Below are 27405 nucleotides of genomic sequence, written 5' to 3'. Positions count from 1 at the left end.
AGACTGGAAAATCCGTGGCCAATAAATGTGTGGAGCAATTTTATCCAAGGCACTTCCAAGCTCATTTATCCCAGGTTTCTGATGTGATTTCATGCAGGACTGCAGCGACTTTTCTTGCATAATTCTTGTTCTGTTGTTTTCCCTGCTGCTTTTCTGTAATTCCAGTCCTGCAGGGACTAACATGTCTTTATAAACATCATGATCTGTGACCTGGAAACGTATCTATAGATCTAGATCCAGATAGAGATATAGATATATAAAAAAAGAGTAGGCTGATGCATGAATGAAAATAACCACACATTAAGGAAGAACATCTTCAATAGCTGCTTCTCTACAGCTTTTCAGCTGCTCTTAGCCAAGCTGAGGCATGGAGAAGTTGCCTCCATAAATTCCAAACTGGCAGCTGAATCAGTTCTGTGGATGGTCTTTAGAATAGTATCACAGTGTTACCCCGTACTTAAAAAAAGCGAAGCATGTTTTTAAGGTGGAAAGTGCACTGTTGGCCGGCTGAAGCAAGAATTGGCCATCTGTGCTGAACATTGAGTTACAGAGCTAATTCTGCTGGCTGGCAGCCAGGAAGGGCTGGTAGCCTCCTTATCCTTTCCTTCCATGTGGGGAAAGCCCAAGCGACTTCCATTCCGTCCCGTGCTTCGCACAACTGGAAGAGCTCCTGGCGCATGTGTGGACCCCTCTAGAGCCCAAAGGTGGGTGGGGTGAAGAGGCCGGGAGAGTGAAGGTCAGATCCGTGGATGTTCCCAGTGAGATGCAAGGTGTCACTGATGGGGTGGCACCCTGTTCTGCGAACCTGCTGAAATCTAGAATTACCCTGCAGAACGGAGGCAGTAATGGCAGCATATACCTCGGAACAAAATGAGATAGGAGAAAGTCTTTCTGTGATAGGTCTTTCTGTGGAAGTGGCGTATCCCTCCTTCTGACTCCTTGTCTAGGAAAGAGGGAAGTGTGAGAGCCTCCCCTGCAAATGTCAGGAGTTGCTTTCTGCAGAAGGAAGTGCTCTGCACCATTAACCCATTGAGGGGGGGACATGTCATGTTCAGCCCTTCCCGTGGGACTTCATTTGATGGCTCTCGGGTAGGAGATGCTGCACATGCAGCACATCCCTGTGGAGAGAAAGAGGCAGTAGATTTTACAAGGCCACATCTTTGGCTGAAAAAATAGTGTATTGCAGTAAAAATGGGGAGGGTTGGCTTTTTTGAATGATTGAGGTACCACATGGAGAAGCTATGACTGTAAAATGACATGACCATGGTATTTCAAAGACTAAATATTTTCCCCTTCTTCTTTTACCTGTCTTCTTTCCCCCCAGGCATCAGAAAACCATGCTTTTTCTCTGAGACCTTGCATATCCCATGTGCAACCAACAGCAGTGGAAAAAAAACACTTATTTTCCTGAAAGGCTATTTGGCCCCTTGTAGCATCTGTGCTGAACAGGTCTGGGATCTCCCACCTGTTGCAGAATGGCTGTGTGATCACGGCCATGACTCCCTTAAAGATCTTTGTGAAACAAAGTTAGCGTAAGTTAGCTGAAGCAGGCCTTGCAGCTGTGCTGAGGCATGCTGATAAGGAAGCTGAGAAAAGCACTGACCTTGTGCCTAATGTTGTAAATAACTTTGAGGAATTCGCGTAGACAAGAGAGAAAAAAATATATGTAGCTAGCTATCCGCAGAAACCGCAAGTAGGAGGACGTATGAAAATGTAACCCTTTAGAGCTTAGCCAATTAGCAGATGATTTGTAGGCATATAATTAACGGGAACTGTATATAAGACATAGTCGCGCCGTAATAAATGGAAGCTTGCTTTATCACTCACACTGAGTCGGCTGCTTGCTTCCCCTCGCTCGTCGCACCCACCTGGATTCGTTCATGTAGTCTTGGATAACTTTACATCTCAGGTTGTTCTTTTGCCACTACCCCTAGATTTTAGCAGAGGGTTTCAAAGTCCATTGGCACTCAAATAAAACGTGGCAAAGTAGTGGGCAGCCTGAAAGATAACAGGTCCCCCACTTCCCTCTTAGAATGTTAAGTCGTTGTGGAGGGGTGTCCGGGGCCTCAAGGGGTTGGTGGAGGATATAGTGGATTTTCAGGTGAGTGTGAAGGACTACATGATCTGTGAATGCTCAGCGACCTTTGTGTAGGACTGTAAAAATACATTATTTTAATCTTTTAATGATGTGAAGTTGATTGTCTGGGTGACCACAGTACTGAAAAATGAAATTAAACCATAAAATTTCTTCCCAAAAATGTTTACATTAGTTTTGCATTCCATTTTTGGGACAGGTGGGCAGCAGAGGACCTCGGGCTGTAAGCTGGCTTAGAGTGCATTAACAAAGTCTTGAAATTGATTCTCCAGGTGGGTTTTCCCTCCCTGGAGGCTCAGTGGGAGGCTCTTCACCAGACCTGCCCTGGCCACAGAGGAGAAGTGCCAAGGAGTGACTGGGCTCCCTTGGGTCGGTAGTTGGTGCATGCGGAGGGATGCATGCGGCGTGGATGTCTCCGGAGCCACAATCAAAGCGCCACAGACTGTAAGAGAAAGTGGCAGCTGTGGGAGCTGGCAAATAAGCTGTACCTGCAGGATATATTAAATTCAGGGACCGGTCCTATGATTTGGACAAACATCATCAGCTGTTGCTTACCTGGACTTCAGGTGCGGAGCGTTGGAGGCTGCTCAGACGCATGGCCCCGCGGGGTTTTGCAGAGGCTGCTCTGGTCCTCTGACCCTCACTGTGGCGCCTGTTGCTGAGGGTGGTTTTTCCAGTTTAAATCAGGAGACTGGGGGCTTCTCTGTCTTGTGTTCCGACACGTCTGTATGACAGTCAGGAATTCTTCGAGTACAGGAAAGCTCCTTCACCAGTTTTCGAGGTTGTCCACAGGAATGAGCGCCAGCACCGCCTGGGCGGGCTGTGGGCTCTCTGTCAGGATAATACACAGAAGCATCTTTCCACAGCACGAGTGGAAGCCCTGCGGTCCTGGAGATGTTTGTATTTGTTGCACGTGTGGAATTTCTTGGCAGAGAATTCCAGAAAAGGGGAAAGGGGTTTTATTTTCCTGTTGCTTAGAAAATGAATTCTGTTTCGCTAGGAGCAAGCTGTGGTGCTTAGCGAGCAGAGCCTGGCAGCAACCACCAGACTGTGGCAGGACCACAGGGGTGACACAGGAACTGTGCTGGGAGCTCCAGGATCTTACCAGCCACCTGCCTTCAGTGTGCTTGCTTACCCACCGTGCTTTAAAAGAAAGAAGTATTTGTCTGTTGGAATAACAAACGCTGCCTCAGAAGGCACCTGCTGTACCTGTGGCTTTGCTCCCCTCACAGCATCGCTGACCGAGCGGGGACACGGTGCTGCACAATCCCCCCGCCCAGCTCTCCATCTCATTTCCCTTAGCGGGTCTGGCTGCCTGAAAGGAAAGTGACAAAGGAGTATGGCAGGATTCCCGGGACACAGGCTCCGTCCATGCTTCATGTTGTGGCCGTTCAACTTCTAAGCTGCACGTTTAAGGAATTCAGTCTGAAAAGCTCCCAGGAGGTTTTACCACCAGCTGTCCTGGCAGGAGCTTGTCCTGATTTTTGCATCCCTGGAGCTGATCCCACTGGGAGTGAGCAAGGGTGCGCTTGAAAAGGAGGTGTTTTTTTTCGTGTTCTTCTGGTTTTAAACAAAGAATGTATATAATTCTGTTTTAAAAGAGTGTGAATTTCAGATTTGCCTCAATTAGTGACAAGCAGCTTAACAAGGTCCGGGGTGAAGGGGAGGGGAGTACATCCTTTCATGGTGAGCACACCCTGTTATTATCTTCATGCTGGAGCTGTGACACTAAATACCCCCGTTCCCATTACAGGGACGCATCAGGGCGGTGGGATGTTGGCACTGCGCTTGACCCACGTGGTTTTCTTGCTTTGAATATGTTGTTGTTGTACGGTAGGCAATTCTCTGGGCACGGGTTGCCCAGAGAGCTTTTGGAGTCTCTTTAAAGATACTCCCTATGCTCTCTCATATTACAAATGATCTAAGAGACGCGAGTGTTTTGCACTTGCTTTGTAAAATTCCATCACATTGTCCTTCGGGAATGATTCCTGTTTTCTTGTCATGGTGCATAACTTAGTGTAAGGGAATGACAGCTGCTGTGGCATCGCACTTGTTTGCCTGATAACTATAGATGTTAATGTATATATGATTCAGCCATAGCTTGTCTCCCATGAGTTAGACAGCTGGTAAGGATGATCTCAAAGCAAATTATCAAATCCTACACTTAAAGTAACTGTCTTTGTTCATTAATCTTATTAATTTTATTGTAAAGAGAAATTTTGGAAAAGAGTACCTGAAAATGTAGTACTTAGTGAATGTGGAGCTGAAATACATTGTTAGCACAGCAAAAAACGGTGGCTTTGTTGCATAGTCTAGCACATTCTTTTTTTCTTTTTTCTGGCAGATACTGTTTAGTCTGAAAAAAAAGCTCAAGGGTATCTGTGCAGCTTTGGGAGAAGTGGTGAAAGCATGTGAAGAGCTTGCTTACTGCTTTCGTTGCTGTGACTGGAGCCAAGCCACAGGTCAGAGCTGCTGGCAGGTGAGTCAGATACTGCGGGTGGGATGCACTGAGAGATTCCCCGCATCTCTGAGCTCTGTGTGACATGTCTGTTTCGTGATACATTCATGTAAACAGGGACTGGAGCATTGCAGGGATGTGCTCACATCTTTGTGGCTGGCATCTGCTCTTTTGGAAGGCTGATCTGTGAGGTCCCAAAGTGACAAGAGGCCGAGTGCATGTGAATGTGTTGAACTGGGAGGACAGAGGCGGCAGAAGCACTAGCAAAACCTCAGGCTCTCCCAGTGTCTGTTATGAAAGAAAAGACAATTTGGGTGGGTTTTCAGGAAACACTGAGAGAACACGAGGAAGCAAAGCTCTCATCCAGCCAGCTGGGACTGTTCTGCCTGGAGAAGGCTCCAGGGGATCTTCCAGCGTATCTCGATACCTGAAGGGAGGGGGGAAAGAACCACCGAATCAGAGAATGGGATGGGTTGGAAAAGCCCTCTGAGATCACAAAGTCCAACCATTAACCTAGCGCTAGTCCATCAATAACCCTGTCCCTGAGCACCGCACCTACGTGTTTTCCAAACCACTCTGGGGATGGTGACTCCGCGCCCTCCCTGGGCAGCCTGGGCTGGGGCTTGACCACCCTCTCTGTGAGGAAATGTTTCCTAACATCCAGTCTAAGCCTCCCCTGAAAACAAGACGGAGGCAAGTTCTTTTCAGAAATGCCCAGTGACAGTGGGCACAAACTGAAACACAGAAGGTTCCCTCTGAGTGCTGGGAAACCCTTTTTCACTGCCAGCACCCTCGGGTTGCTTTTGGAGTGTCCTTCCTTGGGGATAATACTCCAAAGCTGCCTGGATGCAGTCCTGGGCAGGGGATGGGTGACCCTGCTTGGGCAGGGCGGGCTGGAGCTCACCCTGTCTGGGATTTGGTGATTTATTCCTGTGCCAGGCAGGCGAGTGGGTTCAGGTAGTGCTGAAGCCACATCCCTCCAGAAGAAGTGGTGTAACCTTCCTACAGGACATAAGCAAAGACTTACAGCCCCAGCAGCGAGCATTTTAGGCTACAGGTGCACAGAAAAACAATTAATAAACACAGTGTTCTTGAGGGGAGAGACAGCAGAATTTGGCTTGAACTGCCCCAGGGGAATTGTTCGTTTGTTTGTTGTTCCAGGAGCCAGTTCTGTGAGTGCAAACAGTGCCTGTGGAGAGGCAGCCACCTGGGCCTGCAGGCAGAAGCAGGTGAGCTGGAGAAAGTGCTCTTGGCCCTTGGAAAGTTAGACGTAGAAATTGAAGAAGCTGATTTCAGCAGAGCATGCAGTCTCTTCCTTCTGCCCTTTCAACGGTGGGAGAGGACAGACCTGCCTTCACAGTGGGCTCCCAAGGTGTCGCCAGCCCCCAGCCCCCGAGCCATGCTGCCCATCCCTGAGCTCTGCCTGCTTCGCCTCAGCTCCACAGCCGGGCAGCTCCGTGTTCCCCAAACCTTCCTGCACTCGGGCTGTTCCCCATCACAGCTGCAGCCGTGCCAGGGGCGTTTGGCTGGTGGCTTGGCACCGAGCAAGTGGCAGGCCACCTTGGACGGGGCAGCTCCCCTCGGCACAGCCATGGCCTCAGAAGTCTGAGAGAGGCACTAGCTGTGAAGAACACAATTGCTGCGCTCCAGCTGCAGAACAGCGACATACACTAGATCTAATTCAAAGGATAAAGGATACTCAGATGTTTAATATAGGAAAGGGAATGCCAGAATGAAGTCATAAATAGGCAGAGGCAATGGGAACCATCAGTAAAGCTTTGACTAGGAGGCCAAGCTCTCACACATGCTTAAAAGTGCTTTTTAATAATTGTGTTCACCTGAAACGAGCTTTTCTTGTGAGATTTTCAGCACCTCTGAACGCAAATAGGATTGGGATCCCACTGAAAACAAACCTGGAAGAAACACTTTGAACTGTCAGTGATCTTGAGGATGTCTTGAGGCCCTCGTTCATGTTCCTAGTCCTGTGTATGTGCTTCTGAAAACCTGGTAAGAAAAGCCCCTGCCTTTTTTAGTTTGTTTTTTCCCCATTGTTCTAAACAAAGCTGAACCATGACAGCTCAGCTCAGAGGGGCTAGCTGCTTTTGCAAGAATGTCATCCCACTCTGCTTACTTTCAAGAACGAGTCTGAAACATCTGACAGAAGCAAAAATATCAGGTAATTTTATTGAGATTAGCAGTATAAAAATAAAAGTTAAATGGCTCAGAAGTAATACTATGAGCATTTGCTTTGAGGCCTTTTTGAGGCCAGAACCCATCTCATCGTTGCAAGCAATACCTGATGGCAAAAATCATTTATGGATTTTACCATTGTTACTAAGCTTAAGTGGTCCTTGAAGGCTGGAAAACAGCTTTTCTCTTGGCCAAGAATCTGCCCTCTCAACCTTTTGCTTGGCTGTTTGAATTCCCAATATTCCTTTTTCATGAGATGTCTAACACCCAACATGATTAAGAAGAGACCACCCCACCACTCCCTTTCTTGTTGTTTTTTTTGTTGTTGGATTTGCCAGTTACTTGAAATAAACTGGTAGGTACTAGAAAAGATTCTGGTACCCCAAAACCCTAGGAAGTGCAGGGTGAGGACAGTTTGGTGTAAAACCTTGAGCCTGTCCCACAGTTGCATGAAGGATGGTACAGTTTACCCTGCCTGGACTACACCTTTGGTGCAGCCCTCTCCGCAGAGGCGACAGCCAGCCCGCTGAGCCCGCAGGCTAACTGGAGTGCTTCTTGTCAACAGCCATGCAGAGCAGGCTGTTCAACGAGGGCTGTTGCTGCCCCGGTCCGTAGATAAGTACCCTCAGATGGAATAGGAAGCCAGTCAGGTTGTTGTAGTCATACCAGTTTACCAGCAGCCACTTGGTCCATCCTTGGAGGCCCCGGGTGTACAGAGGGCTGCAGAGCTGCCACAGTGCTGCTCGTTCCCTGCCCACAGGCACCGCTGAGAACACAGGTCACCTGCACACGTGGCGTCTGGAAAGTCTCAGGTACAGGAGAGGTTTTTGTTCATCAGGCCAAAGCCAGGCACAACATGCTCTTTAATATTCTCATCAAGAAACATCTTTGCTTGTACTTGTTATTTCTTGGAGCAGTTCTAGCTTTGAGATCTCAACTAACTTTAAAGGATGACAAGTTTACCATGTGGCAGCAATCCCATTTTTCTCTTTGGTATCATTTGGCTCCACCTACTTTCTGTGAACCCAGGAGAACTGTTATCAGTCCAGAAAAGGCAATATGTATCAGATGTCTCCCCTGGCCCCAGTGAAATGAAGTGTTGCAAATTACTGATGGCCACATTCACTCACTTGGGAAATAACTGCTTTATGTTTTCCCTGCTATAATTTTCCAGGTATCTGCAGGGCACTGGCTGCAGTGACAGGGTAGGTGGATCTTGCCATGCTATCACCTATGCTTTAATCGAACTTTTCTTTAGGTCAGAACAGGCAACAGAATACTAGGGCTGATTCAGGGTTGGAGGGGCAGAATAATCTCTATGCGCAATGAGGAATCTGTCGTGGACAGCAGCAAAATAAGTGCAGTCTTATGGTTAAGACAGTCTTCACTCAACAGCAGCCTCTAAAAATCTGCCTGTGCAGTATTCAGCCCTCAGGCAGGACGCTCATCTGGAGTGTCATCCAGGGAGGACCAGCTCAGGGTCAGGCACAAACCTGGAGTTAGGCTGTATCAGAAAGCGCACGCATAGAGAGCTCAGAAAAGGCTGCCTGGGCAAGCACGAATAAAAATTAAGATAAATACCTAGAACAAAGAGTGAAAAAGTCTTAAAACCTTGAGGCTGTAATTTCCTGGGACTTCTACTTGTGTCTTCTTGTGTGTTTTTAGATACCAGTGCTGCAGTTTTATACTGTGACTGAAGTCCTTGCTCAATCTGGTGGTGGCAATTCTGAGTATTTTCTAAAGTTATACAAGTAGTAAATTACAGGGATGTAGGTTAGTTCAAGATGAATTCAGGTCATGTCTTCCTTAGCAAAAATTTCTGGGAATATATCATTACGCCAAACTGTCCCTCTTCTAATGTCCAGAAACAAAAGAAGTAAAACTAGCCATCAATTCTTCAGGCTTACCAAAGCACAAATATTTTCCACTGTGGGAGGAGTTAAGAAGTTCTTCCTTGACAGAATATTCCTATCTTGAGGAAACAGCGCAAAAAGCAACCCAAGAGGACAGATTCCAAGATACTGTAGATCTTTCTAATAAAAAGCTGTGATGAGTCCAGAGGAGATGATTTAACTCACTTTTATCAAATTGTCAGCCATTAAAATAGCATTCAACTTTAAGGTTTTTGCCATTTCAGCAAGGATTCTTACAAAAAGGTTACGTTCACTCCAAGATACAAAACTCAATCTACAGAGCATCTATCAAAGGACAATCATCTCATATGTATAAAACACTAATCCACAGCATAGAATCCAGCAGTTGATGTATTTAAATACAAAACCCCACATCATTTTAAAGACATTTGCTTAAAATGGTTTTACTATATGCACAAGGTAAGGCAGAAGTCTCCTTACATGTTGTATAATCTCCCTACGGTGTTGGTTTTTTTTAAGGACTAAGTTGTACGTACACAGAAACTATGTTCTTCAGTCTTCTGCTTACTGAAACTGCAGCTGTGAACACTCACTCATCTTTAAAACAAATCAAGCCTCAAGAGAAAAGATTCATCTGAGGTAAGAACCCTATAGGTTGCCTAATCTGCAGAAGACAGACTCCTAGAACAACCTACAGAAACTAATGTAACTGTTGCCCTTACACTCTTCCAGTAAGTAGTTGTTCTACTGAGATCTCTTCTCTCCCTGTGCAGGAGCTTGTTACAGAAAACACAAGCATCTGTGCCATTCGCAAGTTAGGTGTAGAAAGGCTGACTAATATGCCAAGTGCTCTCGGAACCGAAATTCTGAGCTGGTATTTTGCTGTTAAAAGGAAATGGTTTTGATAACAGTCCATTTGACACTGTCTCATTGAACGTGAATTGCAAAACAGGCCTAGAAATAAAACCAGTTTTGATGCTGAACAAATGAAACAGCCAAAGGGAGAAAGGGATTGAAGTTAAATTAGTTCTTTCAATCCAATCTATGCCACGCACCTGGAATTTAGAGAAACAAAATTCTATCAGAACCTTCGTACAATTTCTCTTAAAACCTAGAGCAACTAAGACTGCTTACACTACTCTGGGTATTCCTGGAGACATGATGACACTGAGGGTCACATCCCCCTCCAGCAGCAGCAGGTCAGCCAATAAAACCCTCAGCACATTTCAGCCCGAGCTGTGGAAACACCAGCATCAATCTAGCTTATGCACATAACTGCACTTGGCGTTGCCAAAAAGCATCCTGCTGAAAAAATGAAACAAAAATAATTTTGTGATTTGTGGGAGCTGACAAAGACCACAACTGCTAGTATCTTGCTTCTGCAGAACATCAGTAGTACATGTTTGGATGGCACTCCCGATGGGCACGGTGACTCTTAGCTGTACTCTGGCTTCAGCCACGAGGTGAGCAGGGACAGGCAGACATACAACTTTGGTTTACTGCTGGCAAGCCTGCTTGGCTGAGGAGGGGAGGATCACATAGCTTTAGGTGATGCACTGTCATGACCTAAAGGTCTAAATCTTTGCCAGCTTAAAGCGAAGGGTAAAAGGAGATGCATTTTCCTGAGGCAGTTTCTCCCAAAAGCTTGCTGTTTTGCTTAACAGTGAGAAAATAAGCCCCAAAACCAGAAAATGCAAGAGGCCCAGTATGAGTTGACATTTATTCACTGCTAACACCTAAAGATTTACAGATACCAACAGTAGCTTTTCTCACCTAGAGAGACAGAAATGCACACCCACTGCCCACCTCAGTACTTTTTCAGGCTGTATGGCAGACCTAGAACCGATTTGGCACCTGAAAATGGCGGGGAATTCCACACAGCAGAGCTTGTGCGCTTGAAGTAGCGTGGTTTGCTTTTGTAAAAGATGTCCTCCAGCTTGGGGCTTGCAATCACCCCAAAGAGTGCATCAACATCGGGAGGGTTGTAGTACTGGTGCATTACAGCTTGGCTAAGCTGATTCCCTGGAGAAACAAAAGATTAAATTTTCACTAATTTTTTTAATTGAAACTGCTGTGTAGGCTGTTGCATGCAATATGCCCCTGCTCTCCTCATCTCTAATCACGCAGAGATTGCAAATGGGAGAAATCCTCCAGTATTTGATGTTTTAAAGCACCCTGTTTAAACCTAAAAGTTCACCATAGATCACTTGGAGGGTGAATATTGTGGCTACTGAATTCTGTCCAGGAACTGGAATCAGTTTGCAAGAGACAAGGTTTCTCAGCTTTTCTTCCTGCAGATACCACTAGTTTCCCCACAACTTCTTAGCTCCCTGGGGTAGGTGGAACATGAGATCATGGAACAGAGTATTTCAGAACCAGAACAACAGCCGCTCTGAAACCTGGTCCATGACATCTGGCATTACTTTGCTTTTTCAAGCCAAATCAACGTCAAGCAGGCTCAAGTCCAGAGCAGTAATGCACTAGTACATTCCTTTCACATTGGCAAAATAACACTTAGCAGCTCTGTTAAGGTTGTTTAAAAGAGTATTTGTTCCCCAACATTGTCACAAGATGATTCCCAAGTGGAAGAGGAGCCCTTGACTCAGCACTCCAGCTACAATGCTGAAGACTAGTACTTTTAACTACAGCGTGCAAGTAGGAGGAACCAGACAAAATCTTATACCAGGTCTCACGATCTGATGGAGCAAAGCTGCAGTAGGGTTTGTTGGGGGAATTTTAGGATAGCTATCAACCTGCTAACACATACCAGTGGCCCAGGCAGGGATGGGCTTGCGAGGCTGGCTTTCATCATCAGTAGAGTCATCGCTGTTCAGATCCATTCCATAGTTGTCTGGATTTACTGGGGGGGGCTTTGGATTTTTCTGGGCCCGTGGAGTCATCTGATATGAAGTGCAGACAGGTGAATTCTAGAAGACAAAGATATTCCACAAGCTTTAGATGCAATAGCAATGTTACACTTCTGTGTTGCAGCAAGACACTTGTTGACTGTAATAGCTCAATAATTCACTTCTTGTTTTACCACGTAATTGCAAAACCTGACATCTGGCAGGTTCTAAAGTTTTGATCCAAGTTCTAAAGTTCAGACCCAATTATGACTTTGCATTGCCTTCTCCTGTTCAATTATGCTGCTTAGTTGACTACATATGACATTAACAAGCTAGCAATAGATGCATCTACATACAGCAGTTCAATTGGAAGCAAGGTTTAAATGGAGTTGTTACATCCTCAAAGCTGGGGGAGAGTAACATGCTTTAAATATTCTACATCCAAATTTCTGGGCTTGTTTAATATTAATCTGATTAATACCATATAGTGAATACACACCTAACAACTCAGGACAAAGCGCGTTATAATTTTTATGTGAACAGCATGACTAAGAAATGCAAGCGATGAAGAAAGACATAAAACTGCAAATTTCACCAATTGTGAAACATCTCTCTAGAGAGTTGGAAACAGTTTTTCTTCCCCATAAGAGGCTGCCTTCGTGGCTTTGCATCTGTTAACATTAACTCATATTTCACTGTTTTTGAGTTTAAAGATTAAAATATATAGCTTTGCAAGGAGATAAAGATTCATACATTTATTCTCAATGTTCAGGACATACACATCCACCGGCAGGTTTTTCCTCTAGTTCCATCAGTGGCAAGGCCCACACACAATACCGTTCCACAGACTCTGCTGCCATCCTGCAGCTGTTCCCAAGTTTGAACTTAAATAATGCTATTTCAGCATCTCTTTTGCCTGTGAGGTTCATTCAGCATTTAGAGGAGAAGCTTAGAAAGGCAAGCAACTTTAACATCCGCTGTCTTATCCTGACAACAGGGAAACCCTGACAAAGACTTGCTGCTTCCCTTCCCTTCTCTCCTCTTCTTTCCCCAAAAGTCATTTAAATACACAAGGCCACCAGAAGTCAACCTCAGATAGCCTGGAAAGAAGTTTACAGAATTCCTTCATTATTGAAAAGGAATATAAGCAGCAGAGGGTAAAAGTGCCCGTTGTAACAGCACGTCAATGCTGGAATCAAAGTTCTCTGATGTCATCCCTTAAAGATATTTCACCAGAGAGCACACAATTACCTCTTTGTTTTCTAGGTGCTGTGTTTGGGCTTTATCTTTAGCCTTTTGTTCCTCTGGCAGTTTCTTCTGCTCTTGCTCCTGCCTCCTCAACTCTGCTAGCCTCTTCTCCTGCTGAGAAGCCAATATCACAAATAATCTGATTAACCAAACTATGCTCTTAATCCAGGCATCTGGGTTTTTTGATACGCAGAAAAATATCTAAGCATCTAATTGCAAGTCTTTGTTACTTGTGATGCTAAGGAGCACTTTGAGCACAGTGCAGACAGTGAACAAATACAATGCAACAGTTGAGCTTTCCTCAAAGCGGCACAGACAAATTGACCTTCCCATTTATGAGCATCAGTTGCCTTCCTCTGATACGGCAGCGACCTCATGCTTTGAAACACTTGCTACAGACTTTATCTTCAGGATATAAACAACAGAAACCAGCTGACCATCTGCAGATGGAAAAAAAACTATGCTACTGATCTTAGCTTCTTTTTAGCCTAATAAACACTATTTTTAGAGGCTAAGTCATCCCCTTCTACGGTAACCATCTCAAAAGGGTCCAAACAACTTCACCCTATGAATGCATGCTTCTTCCTACCGAATCTAAAAGAAAGCAAGAGGCTGCTAACTCTAACAGTACACATTTATAAAGAGGTGAAATAAATCCCACCCAGTCTTAAGAGCAGGACAGGTTGTACACAGGTCTACACCAGCTGCCTGTCAACTTAACAAAGCTAACCGACAGAGCGAGGGGCTTGCTGGGCAGGCAGGATCCCCACCAAAGAATTCAGCTTCCTGAAGGGCAGCTGCACAACTGCTGTCAGCATGCTAATAGGAGTGACAGTGATTTTAGGCAAATGTTGGACAATTTCCAACCAACTATTCCAGCCTTCTGTTCTTTCTCCTTTTGAAAGTGCAAGTTCTCACAGATCTTATATAAACCAAAAAGCAAGTCCAAACAGCAAAGGGTTTGCTACCAATTCCGAGCAATTTCTGTGTGCAAATCCTTCAGAAGGGACATTCCAAAAGCTACCTGAACAACACCTGTGGGATTCATGTCTGCTCTGGTGAAAACGCAATGCTGCAAGTTAAGCAAAAATCTGACCCTATCCAGCTGCAGCTGCTTTATGTAAATAGCATGGACTGCCAAAGCATCAAAAGTTCCCTCTTCACCACAAGCAAAACCGCCCGCTGAATCGATGCTGGCATGACTGTTGCAGAAAATAACCTGACAAAGCCTACAGTCTGTACTTGTGGTTCTGCTGAAGGTGGCCCAAATGTAAAATTGAGATGATGCTTCTGAAAAGTGTGGGATTAATTATGGTTTGGTATCAAGAGAGGTAGATACACCAGGGCACAGAAAGGGGAAAAAGCCAAAAACCTCACTTCAACATGTGCTCATCTGTCCTTTCCTCTTGCACTGCTGCCATCTGAAGAGAGCAAGCACAACCTTCTGAAGCAGACAGAGAACAGACTCTGGGCACAAGCACCTTTGGTTGGCTCAGGCTGAGGAGTGCAACTGACTCATCAGGGTTCCCAGCAGCTTCACAGCGAAGCTGCTCCTAACAGTAACAGCTACTGGAGTCAGATCCATGTGGCTCTACTCATCTACAAAAAGACCATACATACTTCTTTCTTCTCCATCTCCTTACAGAGCTGTTCTTTAGCAGCCAACACTTCCTTCTGCAGGTGAGCAGCCTTCTCCTGCTTTTCACGTAGCCTGAGAACCAAAGCAACAGACCATTACTCTCAAAACTGGACAAGGGTACCCTCCCACCCAGTGCCTGCTGCAAACCACTCTTTTTCACAGCTTGTCAGGGCACTCCCCACCACAGTTCCTATATTATTGAGCCCAGAATTTCCTCTTGGCAGCTCAGTACCCATGGTGGTCAGCATGACTCTGGACAGCACAAAGTAGCTCTTCAACTGCTTGAGCCTTTTGCTGCTGCCCTCTGTGCCTGCTTCTTTCCAAAGTCCCAGCAAAGAATTTAGTACATAAATGGATACCGTCTTACTTTTCTGCCTGGATCCTCTCCTGCTCCTTCTTCCTCTCCAGCTCTCTCTCTGCAGCCAGCTGTTTTTCTCTCTCCTGTTCTGCCTGTCTCTGCTCAGCAATCTTCCTGGCACGTTCCTGCTCCTCTTCCTTCCTCTTCTGCATTAGTTCTCTGTGCCGACGTTCCTCCTCTTCCTAGTAAGCCAAACAAGACAATTACTCACCTTACATCATACAGGCTCCAGAATAAAGGAGCAGGAACACCTTATTTGACCCAAATCCCTAGCACCTATAACTACACAGGAGAGAAACAACTCAGGGCTAAAGTCCCAGTGCTTTCAAGGTAGGTGCATCATCTCTCCAGCTGTTTCAATGCTGGCCTTTCCTGGCCCAAAATGTACCCATGTGCCTATGAGCCACCACACTCTGGATCTCAGGGACAGTTTTAAATAAGAGGTTTTAATACTTGCCAATCCACAAATTAAGGTCTTTAGTAAGAATCTCTCCAGAACTGCGGAAGAAATGTGGGTCACAATCAACACTAACAGCTGACAGCATATTGTGAGAGGAAGCAGGAAGCACAACACTGCAGAGAGCTTTAAGGACAAAGCCCCTTCGCTCCACTAATTTTCACTTGGTTTGTCTCAGTACTCCTGCTAGATTCCTCGCTTCACCTGTGGCAGACTGCAGCCATTCTGACTGCATGCAGGATGACAGGATGGGCTCCAGCACAGACCTGCTGCAGTGCTTTTTGTTTTCTGGCCTCTTCATCATGCCTGCGCCGGGCCTCTGCTTCTTCCATTTTCTTAGCAGCTGCTTTCTTTTTGATCTTCTCCTCTGCCAACCTTTCTTCCCTCACCTAGGACACACACATCACTAGCTGAATACCTAAGTCTCAGATGGGACAGTTCTCTGTGGATGTGAAACATCACAGCAACAAGTCTCAAAGATGCAGAACTCCCACCCTCTCACAGAGCAAAAGTTTCCTTTTCTACCACCAGGAGCCAATGGGACCTGTGCTTTATTTTCAAAAGGTAATACTTACTAGGGAAATGTCCCTTTTACATCTCCACAGGAAAAGCTGATCCTATTCTGGTATTTATGCATCTAATACCACAAAAGCTATCAGAATATATTCTCAGAACCATGAAATGAGAAAAGCAGATGGAGATAATTAAAGTAGACAAATTACTGCTATGTGCAAATTGTCTGAAAGTCTCAGATACAAGAAAGGGCATGGAGGAAGTATGTTTATTTTCACCTTTTCATCTATTAGTCAGATGGGAGAACTTCAAGTAGATTAAGCCTCAAGGCCATTAGGCTGGCTTTATCTACTTGAAGTTCTTTTCCCATCTGACTAACAGAGCCTTAATAAAGCCCATTTAGATTCACAATTCTGGAAAATAGGAGGTTTCATTTGCCATTTGCTGTAACCAAAAGAAAGGCAGTCGCTCAGAATCACCAAGGTTCTGGGAAATTCTTTATTCAACTGCTCTTCAGTTCATTCTCTAGATGTTAAGCAGCCTCAGTTCCTCTCTTTCTGGAAGGCACTCTCATGCGGCATCATCTACCTCAATAGAATATTTATTCTCCCAAATAAACTCTATAGGTATATTGGGCCTTACCTTCTCAGTTTTCTCATCAAACAGAGCTATCTTCTGCTCAATGCGCCTTTTCCGCTCTTCCTTTATTTGCTCTGCCCGTTCCCGAGCTTGCAACACCTTGCGCAGGTGCTCCTCACGCTTCCTACAGGACACAGTCCAACTTCATCATTGCAGTCCAGCTGAATGAGCTCCTTACAATCCAAATACATAGCCAACAGACACAGCTCTTGGGCAGCACGAAATTCAATGAACCAAATACACCATTCATTTAAACATTAGCAATATTTCTAACCTCCATCTGAGACAAAGGACTTCAGATAAAATGCTGAAGAAGCAGTCGGCTAGGATAATTAACTTTTTATTAGCATTGTAGACAGATACTATGAGAATAAATACTGCCTTTGTGGTGTGAGAGCAAGCAGACAAGAACTTATGCTGCACGTATGGACTCTGCAAGATAAAAGACCTAGAAAGAGGAACATACAGGTGCAGAGAAAACAGTCCAGACAAGGAAGAAAGCATATACTCACAGCTTTGCCTCTCCTAGTCGCCGTTTCTTTTCTTCCTCCAGTTTTTGTTTTCTCAGCTGCTCAGCTTCCTGTTTTTTCCTTAGAGTCTCTAGTTTCTGTCTCTCCTTTTCCTGAGGCAGATTGAAATGTGATTATACCCACGTGCCAGGGCTCCCTTCTATGTCAACTTGCTCGGGTTAAGTAAGGGCTCAGAGATAACACCAAGGAACTGCAAACTTCAGCCAGAACCAGGGGATAGTAACAACCCTGAAACAGAGCTTAGGTGGCCTGTGATGTGGCCATGGATGTTTGGGAACAGATGTGATAGAAAACAAGGCCTCACAGATGCGCCTATGGACTTGCTGGAAGCTGGCATGTCGAGGTATTTATTTAAATATTTATTTAATATTATTTATTTAATATTTAATATAAATGCTTAATATTATTAAATATTTATTTTAAATATCAAGGTATTTAAAAAAAGGTATTTATCTTTGAGAGTGTGAGAAGAAGCTAGGACGTTGAAAGAGAAGCATCAGCTCCTGAAGTCCAGGCAGCTTCCACAGAGATTGCAGACAGCCAGCACTGACTTACGTTGGTAAAAAGAACCAAAAAAAGCAGTGCTAATGCTTGGCAATGATACCAGCTTCCTGCAGTGAGCGCAGGGGACAGATGGTGCTCTAGGAAGCACCTTGCTTGCTTCAGCTCAGAGCTCCCACTGGCATCTTTGCTTCCCACAAAGCTTTATCTCATGGTAAACCACCACCATTTAGACAGAGCGCTTACAGCTTGTTTCAAGCACACAGTCAGCCCTGTATGTCATCTAGACAGAAATACAGGGCATTTTTCTCATTTTTCTAAAAGGCTGAGTTAGCCTAAGTATACTTCGATTAGAAAAGGAAGATCCAGCTATCACTACAGTCACAGCAAACAGATTAAGATAAACAAATTTAATGCCAGATTTGATCCTGCAGATGTCTAATTATGACAGCCCTGGTCTTAGTACAAACCCATTGATAAGTACAATGAAATAGTTGTGATTATCTTATGCCGGACTCCATGCTGAAAATTGTTACTAGCATCCAAACTGGCTAATTTAAAACTAACAATTACATCTTAACTGCTCTGGTGCTATTTAGTTATGTGTATCACCCACATGGAAAAAATCCTGAGGGGAAGCTGTGTGCACTGGAATGAAACCTAAAATATAACATTCAATGAACTGACACCAACAAAGGATGCACCAGTCAGAAGACTTCTCGTATCACATTAGCTCCTTTGCCAACACAGACATTAATGTCAGCAGTGAGACTGAAGCTTGAATCCTTCACTACTTCCTAACAACAGACTTCTCTTACCTGCTGGAGTACAGTGAGACTCTAAGCCGTACAGCTGTGATGGCTTTAAGCAATACAAAGTTTTGATATTAGGTTGCCAGATACAGCCTAGATACAAGTTAGATGCAGGAAAACCAGTTTCTGCAGTACACCCTCCTCTCCCTCCCCAACTCTCCTGCAAGTGAAAACAAGCCCTAGAATTACCTTATTCTGCAGGCAGTTGTTGTGTATGGGAAGCATGAGCAATCTGTGCTCGACATGCCAGCTTCCAGCAAGTCCATAGGCGCATCTGTGAAGCTGCACCCTCATACTTGCCTGACCCTGTCAGAGAGCTATTCTGGTGTAGAAACTACATCACACTGATTGAGACCTGCTTGTCCTTCAACACTGACTTCTCTTTCAGTTAAACACAAATCTAAATGCAGATCAGTAAGAGTAGGGCTGCCCATCAGTGATGCAGGTAGGATTACTGCAAGTCCAGCCCACATAGTTAAATCGGGATGATTTACGACCAAATTGTCCCATGTAAGTGGAACACAGGGAAAACCAACTCCTTTTGGAAATCTAGAACCAGATCTTCTCAAATCCCGTGCACCCAAACTACTCTGCTTGGGGGACAGGAGCTTCCCCTGCGATGCTGTGAACTTCACGGTGGTATTGCACAGGTAGATGCATCTGCCTGCAAACAGCAAAGGTGAAGGGTTTGGTTTTGCTGGTTGCATTAACTCTACTACTTTCATATTTATGTCCATTAGATTTGGACACTGGCATACTTGTCTTGCTGACCCAGCAGTCCTATTCAGGACAGCCTCATGTTTCTTCCCGCTTCAAAGGTCTGAAAAACCTCAGAACATCAGAAGTCTGGATTTAAGAGGCATTTTCTCAGATCTCACTCATTAGATAAGTCCTAGAAATGAGACTTCAGTTCTCAACTGCAGTATTCAAAATCCCCTTGATTTTCATTTCCCAGTTTTCATTCCCAACTGTTCCTTGCTAACACCACAGGGAAATGCTACAGTAATAAAGCTTAGTGTCCAAACTAGAACTCTAGGAAGCTGACTAATCATAATTTTATTTAGTTTATGCAAGTGTAAACAGACAGCTTAAATTTACTTCTTAGTTTAAAATGGGTTGAAAAGTTTCTTTCACATCTGTGCTTTAACTTAGACACTCATCAGACTGTCATGTACTAGCTTACAACAGAATCTCGTCTTACCTTGGGATCAGACTGGATAGGAGTGTTGTACCTGATAAAAGATTTTATTACTCCATTTTTTCCCACAGAGGCTGGCATCATGAGGAGCTGGTTTTTCTGTACAGTGTGCAAAAATGTTTTGAAAGGACGGACAACCTATGAGAGGAACACCAGAACAATCCTCAGGAACGTGAATAAGAAATGGGTCTTGGTGAAGTACATCAGGATTACAACAATCTTACTTTGCTGGCTGGAAAGGCAGGGGATGGCGTCTTTCTTCTTGGAGGAGAAAGCCCTCCATCTTCTGCTTGCTGACTGTCATAGCATTCATCCACAGCTCTTTTGTAACTTGGCTTTCTCCTGTCAGAAAAATACAGCCCATCGTACCTGGCCAATCCTCCTGATTGTCTCAGGTTTAAAAAAAAGGTCATACAACTATCTTAGCTTAAAAGATATTTCATCATGTATGCGCAAGTAGTTATCCAATAACAAATTTCTAAGGTGATAAAAGATACAGTGTAAGTCCTCTTTTCATAGAGGCAGAGAAAACATACATGCGAAAGTTTCATAATCACAGAACACTGAAACCATTTAACAATGTTTCAGCCTTGAACCTGCTCTGAACTGGACTACAGATCTCCAGAGGCAGAAAGCGGAATAGTTCTGTGAACATACCTGGCACTCTGGGGTGATTCCTGGGTCTCCCCTTTCTTATTTAAGTTGCTTTCTGAAAGAAAACATAGTTAGACAGTTCTATCTGGAAAAAAAAATCCTTTCCAACACAACTTTGAAAGCAGACAACAGATTTAGCAGCCCACTGAATAGAAAAAAAACCCTGCCATGAATTATGAACAGCAGGACCTTTCTTGCTTTCAGCACGCAACTGCACAGCACATTTCAAACCTAGAAATACAAAATAAAGCAAATCTGTCTAAAATAATCTGCGGTACGCAGTTTGCACTAATACAGCTATCGTGTTCCACACAGATACAGAGAAACCGCTTGCTTTAGAAATGGGGTTCAGCTAGGCCTCCCGTAACCTGGAGAACATGCATCCCTCCAGCTTCATTACATCTATGTCCATGGGCTTTCCAGGCTGGCAAATAACTCCAGCACAGAATTTACCAACTGCTGATCTCCTGAAACAAATCCTCACTTGTCAAAGATTAGATTAGTCTTTCAAACTGGCTCTCAAATTAACTAGCCAATCTTTCCAACTTCCCAGTCAGCCTGCCAACAAAGCAATGACTTTTTAAAATTCTGCCACAAAAATCCTCCAGAAGCTACCATTGTTGCTTGTCTCCTGCAGCTGTTCATTTCTGCTCATGGTTTGAGAGCGAAGTGACATTTGGGGACTTTGAGGATTCTGTAGGAAAAGCAAATAGATTTTATCAGTTCTCACACAGAAACAGCCAATTACTATTACAAATCATGATGTCATTCTGACAAGGACACTGTCTACAATATTACCAGAGTGCAAAACTGCACACATAGTATCAAGTATTGGTACTAGTACCCAGAGTGAAGTCAAAACCTGCAGCTGTGAAAAATACCTCAGGACACCATCTTGATAAATTCCTTAACATCATGTCATCACTAGAAACACAGACATTAAGAGAACACAAGTATCTGCAATGAGGGATGCGCTACTTAAACTGAACAAACTCATTAACTATTAAGCATGAAAGCATTTCAAGCTGGAAATCTGTTAATGCTTGCTGGGCTTCTGGCAAAGGGTCAGGCAGCACTCATTTTACTGAGTAGTGATGAATGGACAAACAGCGAGACAGCAAAGACAAACAGCTCATTTCCTTCATTTATCTGTTTCTATTATGAATGTGATATGCATCGCTATTTGCTGCCTTTGCACTTACACTGCTAGAAAATTCTGTTGTGATAATGGTTTTATATGCCTGCAAGAGGGCAGGCAACGGCTTTTGAAATCTGCACCCTGCTAGCAATACAAGCATTAATTCTACTCCCCAAACCTGCATAGGCTGGCAGACATAAAGGAGTTAGGAAGAGAAGAAAAAGAAGCATGGAAACTTTATGCTCCCCAAATGCTTCTGTAGGGTCTTATCCTAAGGCTAGGTACAGGAAGCACCTTGTAGCCCAACAGAAGGGCATAGATCTGATTAATTTGAGGTTAGGCCCGAGAAGAATCTGGTCTTTAAAAGACAGCATGCATACAGATACTGCCTTTATATGTTCCTATAGACAAAGATATTTTCTGGTTTGAGAAGGTTGCGGCGTCACCACTTTTCCACACTGCCCACAGCTCCCAAAGGAAGCCTGGCAGAAATAAAACCTAATTTGGTTTGCCAAGAAAACTCTGGATAGATAGATAGGGTAAGGTAACACGGCAACATAGGCTAAGAGTGGGACAGGCCACAAGGTCCCACTCTCAACATCAGTGGTGTAGAAATAAAAGCTGAGGATCGAGGATAGATTGAATGCACTGCATGGACTAGACTGTATTTATAAATTCCTCAGGGTACAGAAACAAAAGAGATGAGTCCTCTATTCAAATCTGCAAAGCAGTCAATTTTGGTTTGTTTGCTTGTTTTTTTTATTCTCAACATTTTCCCTTTAACTTGTTCCACAGTTGTAACTTGGGCAAGCTAAAAGTCCAGGGACACTAGAAAAACTGAGTTTATTTGAACTTTCACAGGCTGTCATGGTTTCAGCTACAATACTTGTAACCAGTACGCATGATGGAGCTCTGCTTTCCTGGGGACGGCCAAACACTTGCCTGCTGATGGGAAGTAGTGAATGAATTCCTTGTTTTGCTTTGCTTGCATGTGAGGCTTTTGCTTTATGTATTAAATTGTTCTTATACAAAACCTTGAGCTTTACATTCCTTTCCAATTCTCCTCCTCATCCCTCTGGGTGAGGGGGTGGTGAGCGAGCGGCTATGCTGGCCGGGGTTAAACCATGACACCGGTCTATGCACAAGCACAGCCGTAACAGCAGGTATAAGCTGTGCTTGTTTACAGAAGCACTTAAGGCCACAGAGCTCTGCTCCATCAATTCAGTCTTTGCTTATTGAATACTCAAGACAAAACATTGACATAATCCTGGGATTTCTTCTTCAGGAGGGGAGTGAGAATAGTGGAGGGACATGTTTTTGACCTGAATGGCGTTTACAAAATTCTGTGGTTTTCTTAAGACAAACTGACAAATTCTGAATAATCTGCAGGACTAACAAAAAGGTCAAAAGAAGCTTTAAAAATACAGAAATAATAATAGTGTACAAACTCTGTCCAACTGAAAAAAGCTTTCCTGAATTATAAGGTTATTTATCTGTATAGAATCAGGACTGGATTTTCATATAGCTGAGCTCTAGCAAGAGGCCAAGAAACAAGAGCCACAAAGCACAACTTGACTCTGAATACTGGCACTGCCAAAGTCAGTATTCATGCTAGTGTGCATCAAGTCATCAGTGACATTTAAATACATTAATGCAACATAGCAGAAAGAACACTGTTTTCTCGTCAAAGCTAGCCTTGGTTTTGAAAGCATCTGAGATTCTAACACCATACTGAAAGAATACCTCTACCGGCATCCAAAATAAGCCTTGGGTCACTTGTGCTCATTTTCCAAATAAAACTTACTGGTTTTCATTTTACTAATCTTGGAATGTTGTGATTAAAACAGACTCCACGATCTCAGACTTTATCAGTCTATCAGAACCAGGGAGGCTGTAGACAGGCTCATGCACATATGCCAGCCACATGCTCTGTGCCTTCTTTATTCAGGGGCTATGCAGCAGGCTGGCAGAACCCAGCAGCCTGTGGCCACAGCTTCCTAACTCCCCAATTGCAAATGAGAGGTGTATTCAACACATTTTGCTCACAAGTCCACACAAACAGAAATGCTTTTGATCTCTGCTCAAATCTTACCAACTTGGAGGGGATAGAAGGTCCAGGAGGAGACCTAGAAAAAATAAAAAAAGCAGCAGTGTTTAACAACATCAAGGAAACCAGGAAGTCACTTGCTACCTGCAAGCAGTGCAATTTATTCCAAGAATGTCACTGTAAAAAAGTCCTCCAAGCAGAATATTAAGGATAAAAAAATATCTTAAAGTAGTCTCACCTAGTTTTGACAACTGTTTCTTCATCCTCTGGCACTGCTCCAGAGCTGGAGACTGCAGGAAAATAAAAAAATGCCTGAGCTATAACATACAGGTGCAGGCCAGGGCTCTTTCTGTAGTAATGAAGTTCACTCAAAACTGCTGCGGAGGTATTTGCTCTGCCTCCTGCCTTATTGCCTACAGTTCAATGCATGCCACTACAAGTAAGGGCAGGTGAATATACCTAAGCAGCACTAGAGAAAATGCTGTCTGCAATTTTAATATAAGAAAACAGATGTTTTCAATTATAGATGACTTCAAAGTGATATTCAACAAGCATACATTAGGAGTGACTAGGTTTAGACTTCAGACTCATTTTGCAGGGCTACATCCAGATATTAGCAGTAGTTAAAACCAGCGTTATTTACAGTCTGAGTGCTGCTTCCTGCTAAGCATTCCATCCGGCTCAATGGTAGCTAGCTTTTAAGTACCAGCACAGCCAGAAACTGTTGTTAATAATTAAGAAGGCAATGCAGCTTCAGCTTGAGTACACAAGGGCAGACTTTGCCTAGTCAAAGCATGCGAGCACGCAGTCTGCTCCCATACTTCCATCACAGATGTTACCGAAGGAAGCACAAACACACGTGCTGTACACGTACCCGTGCAAGATCTGCTGGATCAGAGACACAGCAGATGCGCTCTGCAGTTGATTAACATATTTTGGGCTTTCAAGCATTAATAAGCTCAAGTGGAGCTGACCGAAACATCTCAGTTCCTCTCCTTACACCTGGAAATTTTGACTAGGCAGAAGATGAGTTGCATCAAGCAGTACAGAGGGAAGCAATAGCTTTCCTTAAACCTCCCAGGTAATCCAGATCCAGACTAATCATTTAAACTGAGTAGATAAAGCTATATCAGCACCTCTTCAAAGTTACAGATGAGGAGACTTCCCTACGGTTTCATTTTTTACTGAGGGAGCTTTCAACACTGTGCTTAAATTTATGCAAAATTCCACACTACCCTGTCTGTTACTGGTACAGGAACTAGGGACTGCAGTGCTAGAAAAACATTCAACTAGAACAGTTAAATTGGTATGGAAAAAAACTACTACAGTGCTTATCCAAGTATATCATTTTACAGCAAAAGTAGGATAACTCTGAGAAAAGACATTTTCATACAGCACGAAGCCCACAAAGCTAGAACAGTGCAGATTAAGATGTTACACTAACATTATTTCAGCTGTACTAGTTCTCCCTTCAAAGAAGTATGCTGTACAGTAGAGCAAATCTCTCCTTAACATCACATTGTATGGAAAAGGTTCTCCTGCATCACCTGCATTTCAGGAGCAGTTAACTAGTCCACCATTTACTAGCCTCTTTTTTTTTTTCCTCCAAGCTGAGGGAAAGAAGAGATGTTATATCCATCACTGTTCTCCTGCAATAAATTTAATGCCTGCATTCCAGTAGCATGGATGAATGTTTAAATAAGTTTGTCCTGGGCCAAAACCTGCATCTGCTGCAAATTGTAAAAGTTTGGAAGACTTGCAATAAGTTTACAAAGTTCAGTTTCAACATTCCCTTCTCAAAACAGCAGATCAACAAGCAGCCAGATTCTGCTTAAAGAGCAGTGAATTTAGCTACTTGATTTCCCAGAAAACACACAGGCCTTCGTGTGAGAGGGTTCTGGGCTCTCACAGCAGCAACAAACCCTGTTCACCACCTCCTCCTTAGCTTTCCAGGCTACCACCATGGAAACTCAGAAAACATTAAGGCTGTGCTCCCAGATGATTTACAGGACTGAATTCATAGGCCACAAGCTAGCACAGTTACTGGGTTTCTCTAATCACATAGGTCTCTAGAAAGCCAGTTAGAACAGCCATGCTCAATTGCAGCCTGTCCAGCCTAGGAAGATCAGCTGCTACACCCAAACTGAAGAACCAGCCCCCTAGCATTGTTTTCCTTTGCCAGTGGAAAGCAGCACAACAAAAAGAGCAGAAAAGGTGCAAAGCAAACTCATCTGGTGGCATTCAAACTTACTATCCATGCAACTGGAAGACACGGATGATTTTTGAGCTGCCTTCCTCTTGACCATTGTCCTGGTGACAGATTTGCGGATCATACTTTCCCTCTTGCTAGCTAAAGAGTATTTCTCTGCCAAGGAGGTTCTGTGAATCAGGGAAGTTTTACCCATCAGACTTCTGCGCACTGAGTGACGGCTGAGCCTAGAACCTGTCGGAGTCTCTGAGCTATCCCTTATGGGCTGGGAAGGCTCCTTATCAGACCCCTCCTGCACCTGAGCAGTCTCATCTACCTCCTCTAGCCCAGGCGTTTCACTTAAAATGACTGTACTATTAGCTGCCTTTGCCTTGTTCAGCCAGGATGCAGGCTTGCTTTCTTGTGCATCACTTGCTTCAGGGGTATGAGGAACTATCAGCTCAGTGGCTGCAGGCACAGGCGGTGATTTGGCAATCCAGCTTTTTTCAGAACAATCATCTAAGCTTAAGAGGATGGTTGTGGAGAGCTGTTTCGCTGGTTTAGATGCACTCTTCTGGAGGTCTGTCATGTTAACGTGATTACCAATATCAGCTTCGGATATGGGAACCTTCTCTCCTGCTTGCTGGCCAGGAGGCGTCTTAGGAAGGCTCTCTGTGCTTTTAGCAAGTGCTGCAGTCTGAGATCTTGTCACACGTTTTGGTGGAGAGACGTCTTTGGCCTCAGCCCTACCGAGTTCTAGGTTTTCTTTATTTCGGAGTCGTTGAGAGCATCGTGCACGGGGTGCCAGTCTGAGACTGCTATTCCTCTTTCTAGATAATCTAATGATACAAACAGCGTGTTAGACTGGAGCTGGACTCAGGAACATACCAAAGTCCTTCCATGCACAAACGAGAACACGCAGAGAAACAAAGCTAAAACATCTGGGACGAGCCACTCTAAAAGCTCAGTATACACAGAGCTGCAGAATGGGGCTACATAATCGCTCTGAAACACAGAGACACAAAACTAAACTCGAGTGACAACAGCGCTTCTCACAGGCGGCGGTGCCGTGGCGTTCCCAGGCCGCTGGGCCGAGGCGCGCCCCGGCGTCCAGCCGGACCCTCAATACACGGAAGAGGGGAGAACGCCAGGGAGGCGCTGCGGGGGGAGACCCCGTGCGACCTCTCACAAAGGATTTCTCCAGCCCCCCCCCACAGCTGCCCTCCTCCCCAGGCGCTGAGGGGAGCCCGGCACTCCGCTTCCCCCAGCCCGGCCCGCCCCCCGCGGCCTGTAGGGCCGCCTCACGGGGGGCGCCGGCCGGCCTACCTCTTCCTGCCGGGCTCCTGGTTCTCCTCCCGGAGCGCAGAAAGGCGCTTCCTCCGCTGCCGGCTCTTCTGCGACGGCGTCTTAGGCATCAGCTCCGGCTCATCGCTGTAGTGGCTGTGAAGGGAAGCGAGAGGCGGGGGCTCAGCGCGGGGGACGGCCGGCAGCGGCCCAGGGCAGCTGGCGGCGGGGGATTGGTACCTCGTGAACATCTTAGCCGCCTCCTCACGGATCTCCGCCAGCCACTGCAGGTCGGTATCATCCACCTGCCGCAGGAGCTGGGCCAGCCGCCGGCCGCACACCGCGGGCAGCTGCGCCGGGCCCGCCATCGCCTCAGAACGCCCCTGTTCAACCGCCCGCGCGCGACCCCAGCCCGGCCCCGCCTCGAATTCAAACCTAGCGCCCGCCTTCCGCCCTGCCGACGTCACGGCCGCGCCAGCCTATCGTCGCCGCCCCGCCCCCCAGCCCGCCCTCCCCATTGGCTGCGAGGCCACACGGGAGAGCTCAAAATCGGCTCCCTTCAGGCCATCAATCCCCGTGGTGGCGGAGGTCTCGGCTTGGAAGGCGGGGCTTGGAAGGGCAAGCAAATTGGCTGCTGGGTTTTAACAGCGGGGGAGTGATGGACGTAGGCGGTCACCAATAAGAGACCCCTGCTTGGGCGCCGCGCTCTGTGATTGGTGGAGGCCGGGGTGATTCT

The 27405-nt window shown here is 45.1% G+C and overlaps 1 protein-coding gene and 1 long non-coding RNA gene across 8 annotated transcripts in view; one reads left to right on the top strand and one right to left on the bottom strand.

The window, feature by feature from the left end:
• Positions 1-9237, top strand: part of LOC308070516 — an 11132-nt gene extending 1895 nt beyond the window's left edge. The window contains exon 2 of the long non-coding RNA XR_013930748.1: positions 4440-9237. This is a non-coding gene — a long non-coding RNA (uncharacterized lncRNA). The remainder of the gene's footprint in view (positions 1-4439) is intronic.
• INCENP (inner centromere protein) lies at positions 8807-27405 on the bottom strand. 7 transcript variants are annotated; one of them, XM_080404549.1, is made up of 18 exons: positions 26910-27405; positions 26712-26825; positions 25449-26224; positions 23436-23487; positions 23243-23276; positions 20628-20706; positions 20016-20067; positions 19583-19700; positions 19362-19496; positions 18350-18466; positions 16830-16939; positions 16321-16441; positions 15432-15554; positions 14718-14890; positions 14332-14422; positions 12715-12822; positions 11385-11544; positions 8807-10639 (listed from the first exon to the last, which is right to left on the bottom strand). In XM_080404549.1, the coding sequence occupies exons 1-18, from the start codon at positions 27035-27037 to the stop codon at positions 10425-10427; spliced, it is 2706 nt and encodes a 901-aa protein (XP_080260675.1). In that variant the 5' UTR covers positions 27038-27405; the 3' UTR covers positions 8807-10424. The 7 variants fall into 7 exon arrangements, with proteins under 7 accessions (XP_080260675.1, XP_080260676.1, XP_080260674.1 ...); XM_080404550.1 differs by having other exon boundaries at positions 12715-12819; XM_080404548.1 differs by having other exon boundaries at positions 12715-12825; positions 26910-27404.

This window comes from Falco punctatus (assembly GCF_963210335.1).
Source record: "Falco punctatus genome assembly, chromosome: 10".
NCBI classification, from domain to species: domain Eukaryota; kingdom Metazoa; phylum Chordata; class Aves; order Falconiformes; family Falconidae; genus Falco; species Falco punctatus.
Note: the sequence above shows the minus strand (reverse complement) of the source record. Positions and strands in the feature narration are given on the sequence as shown.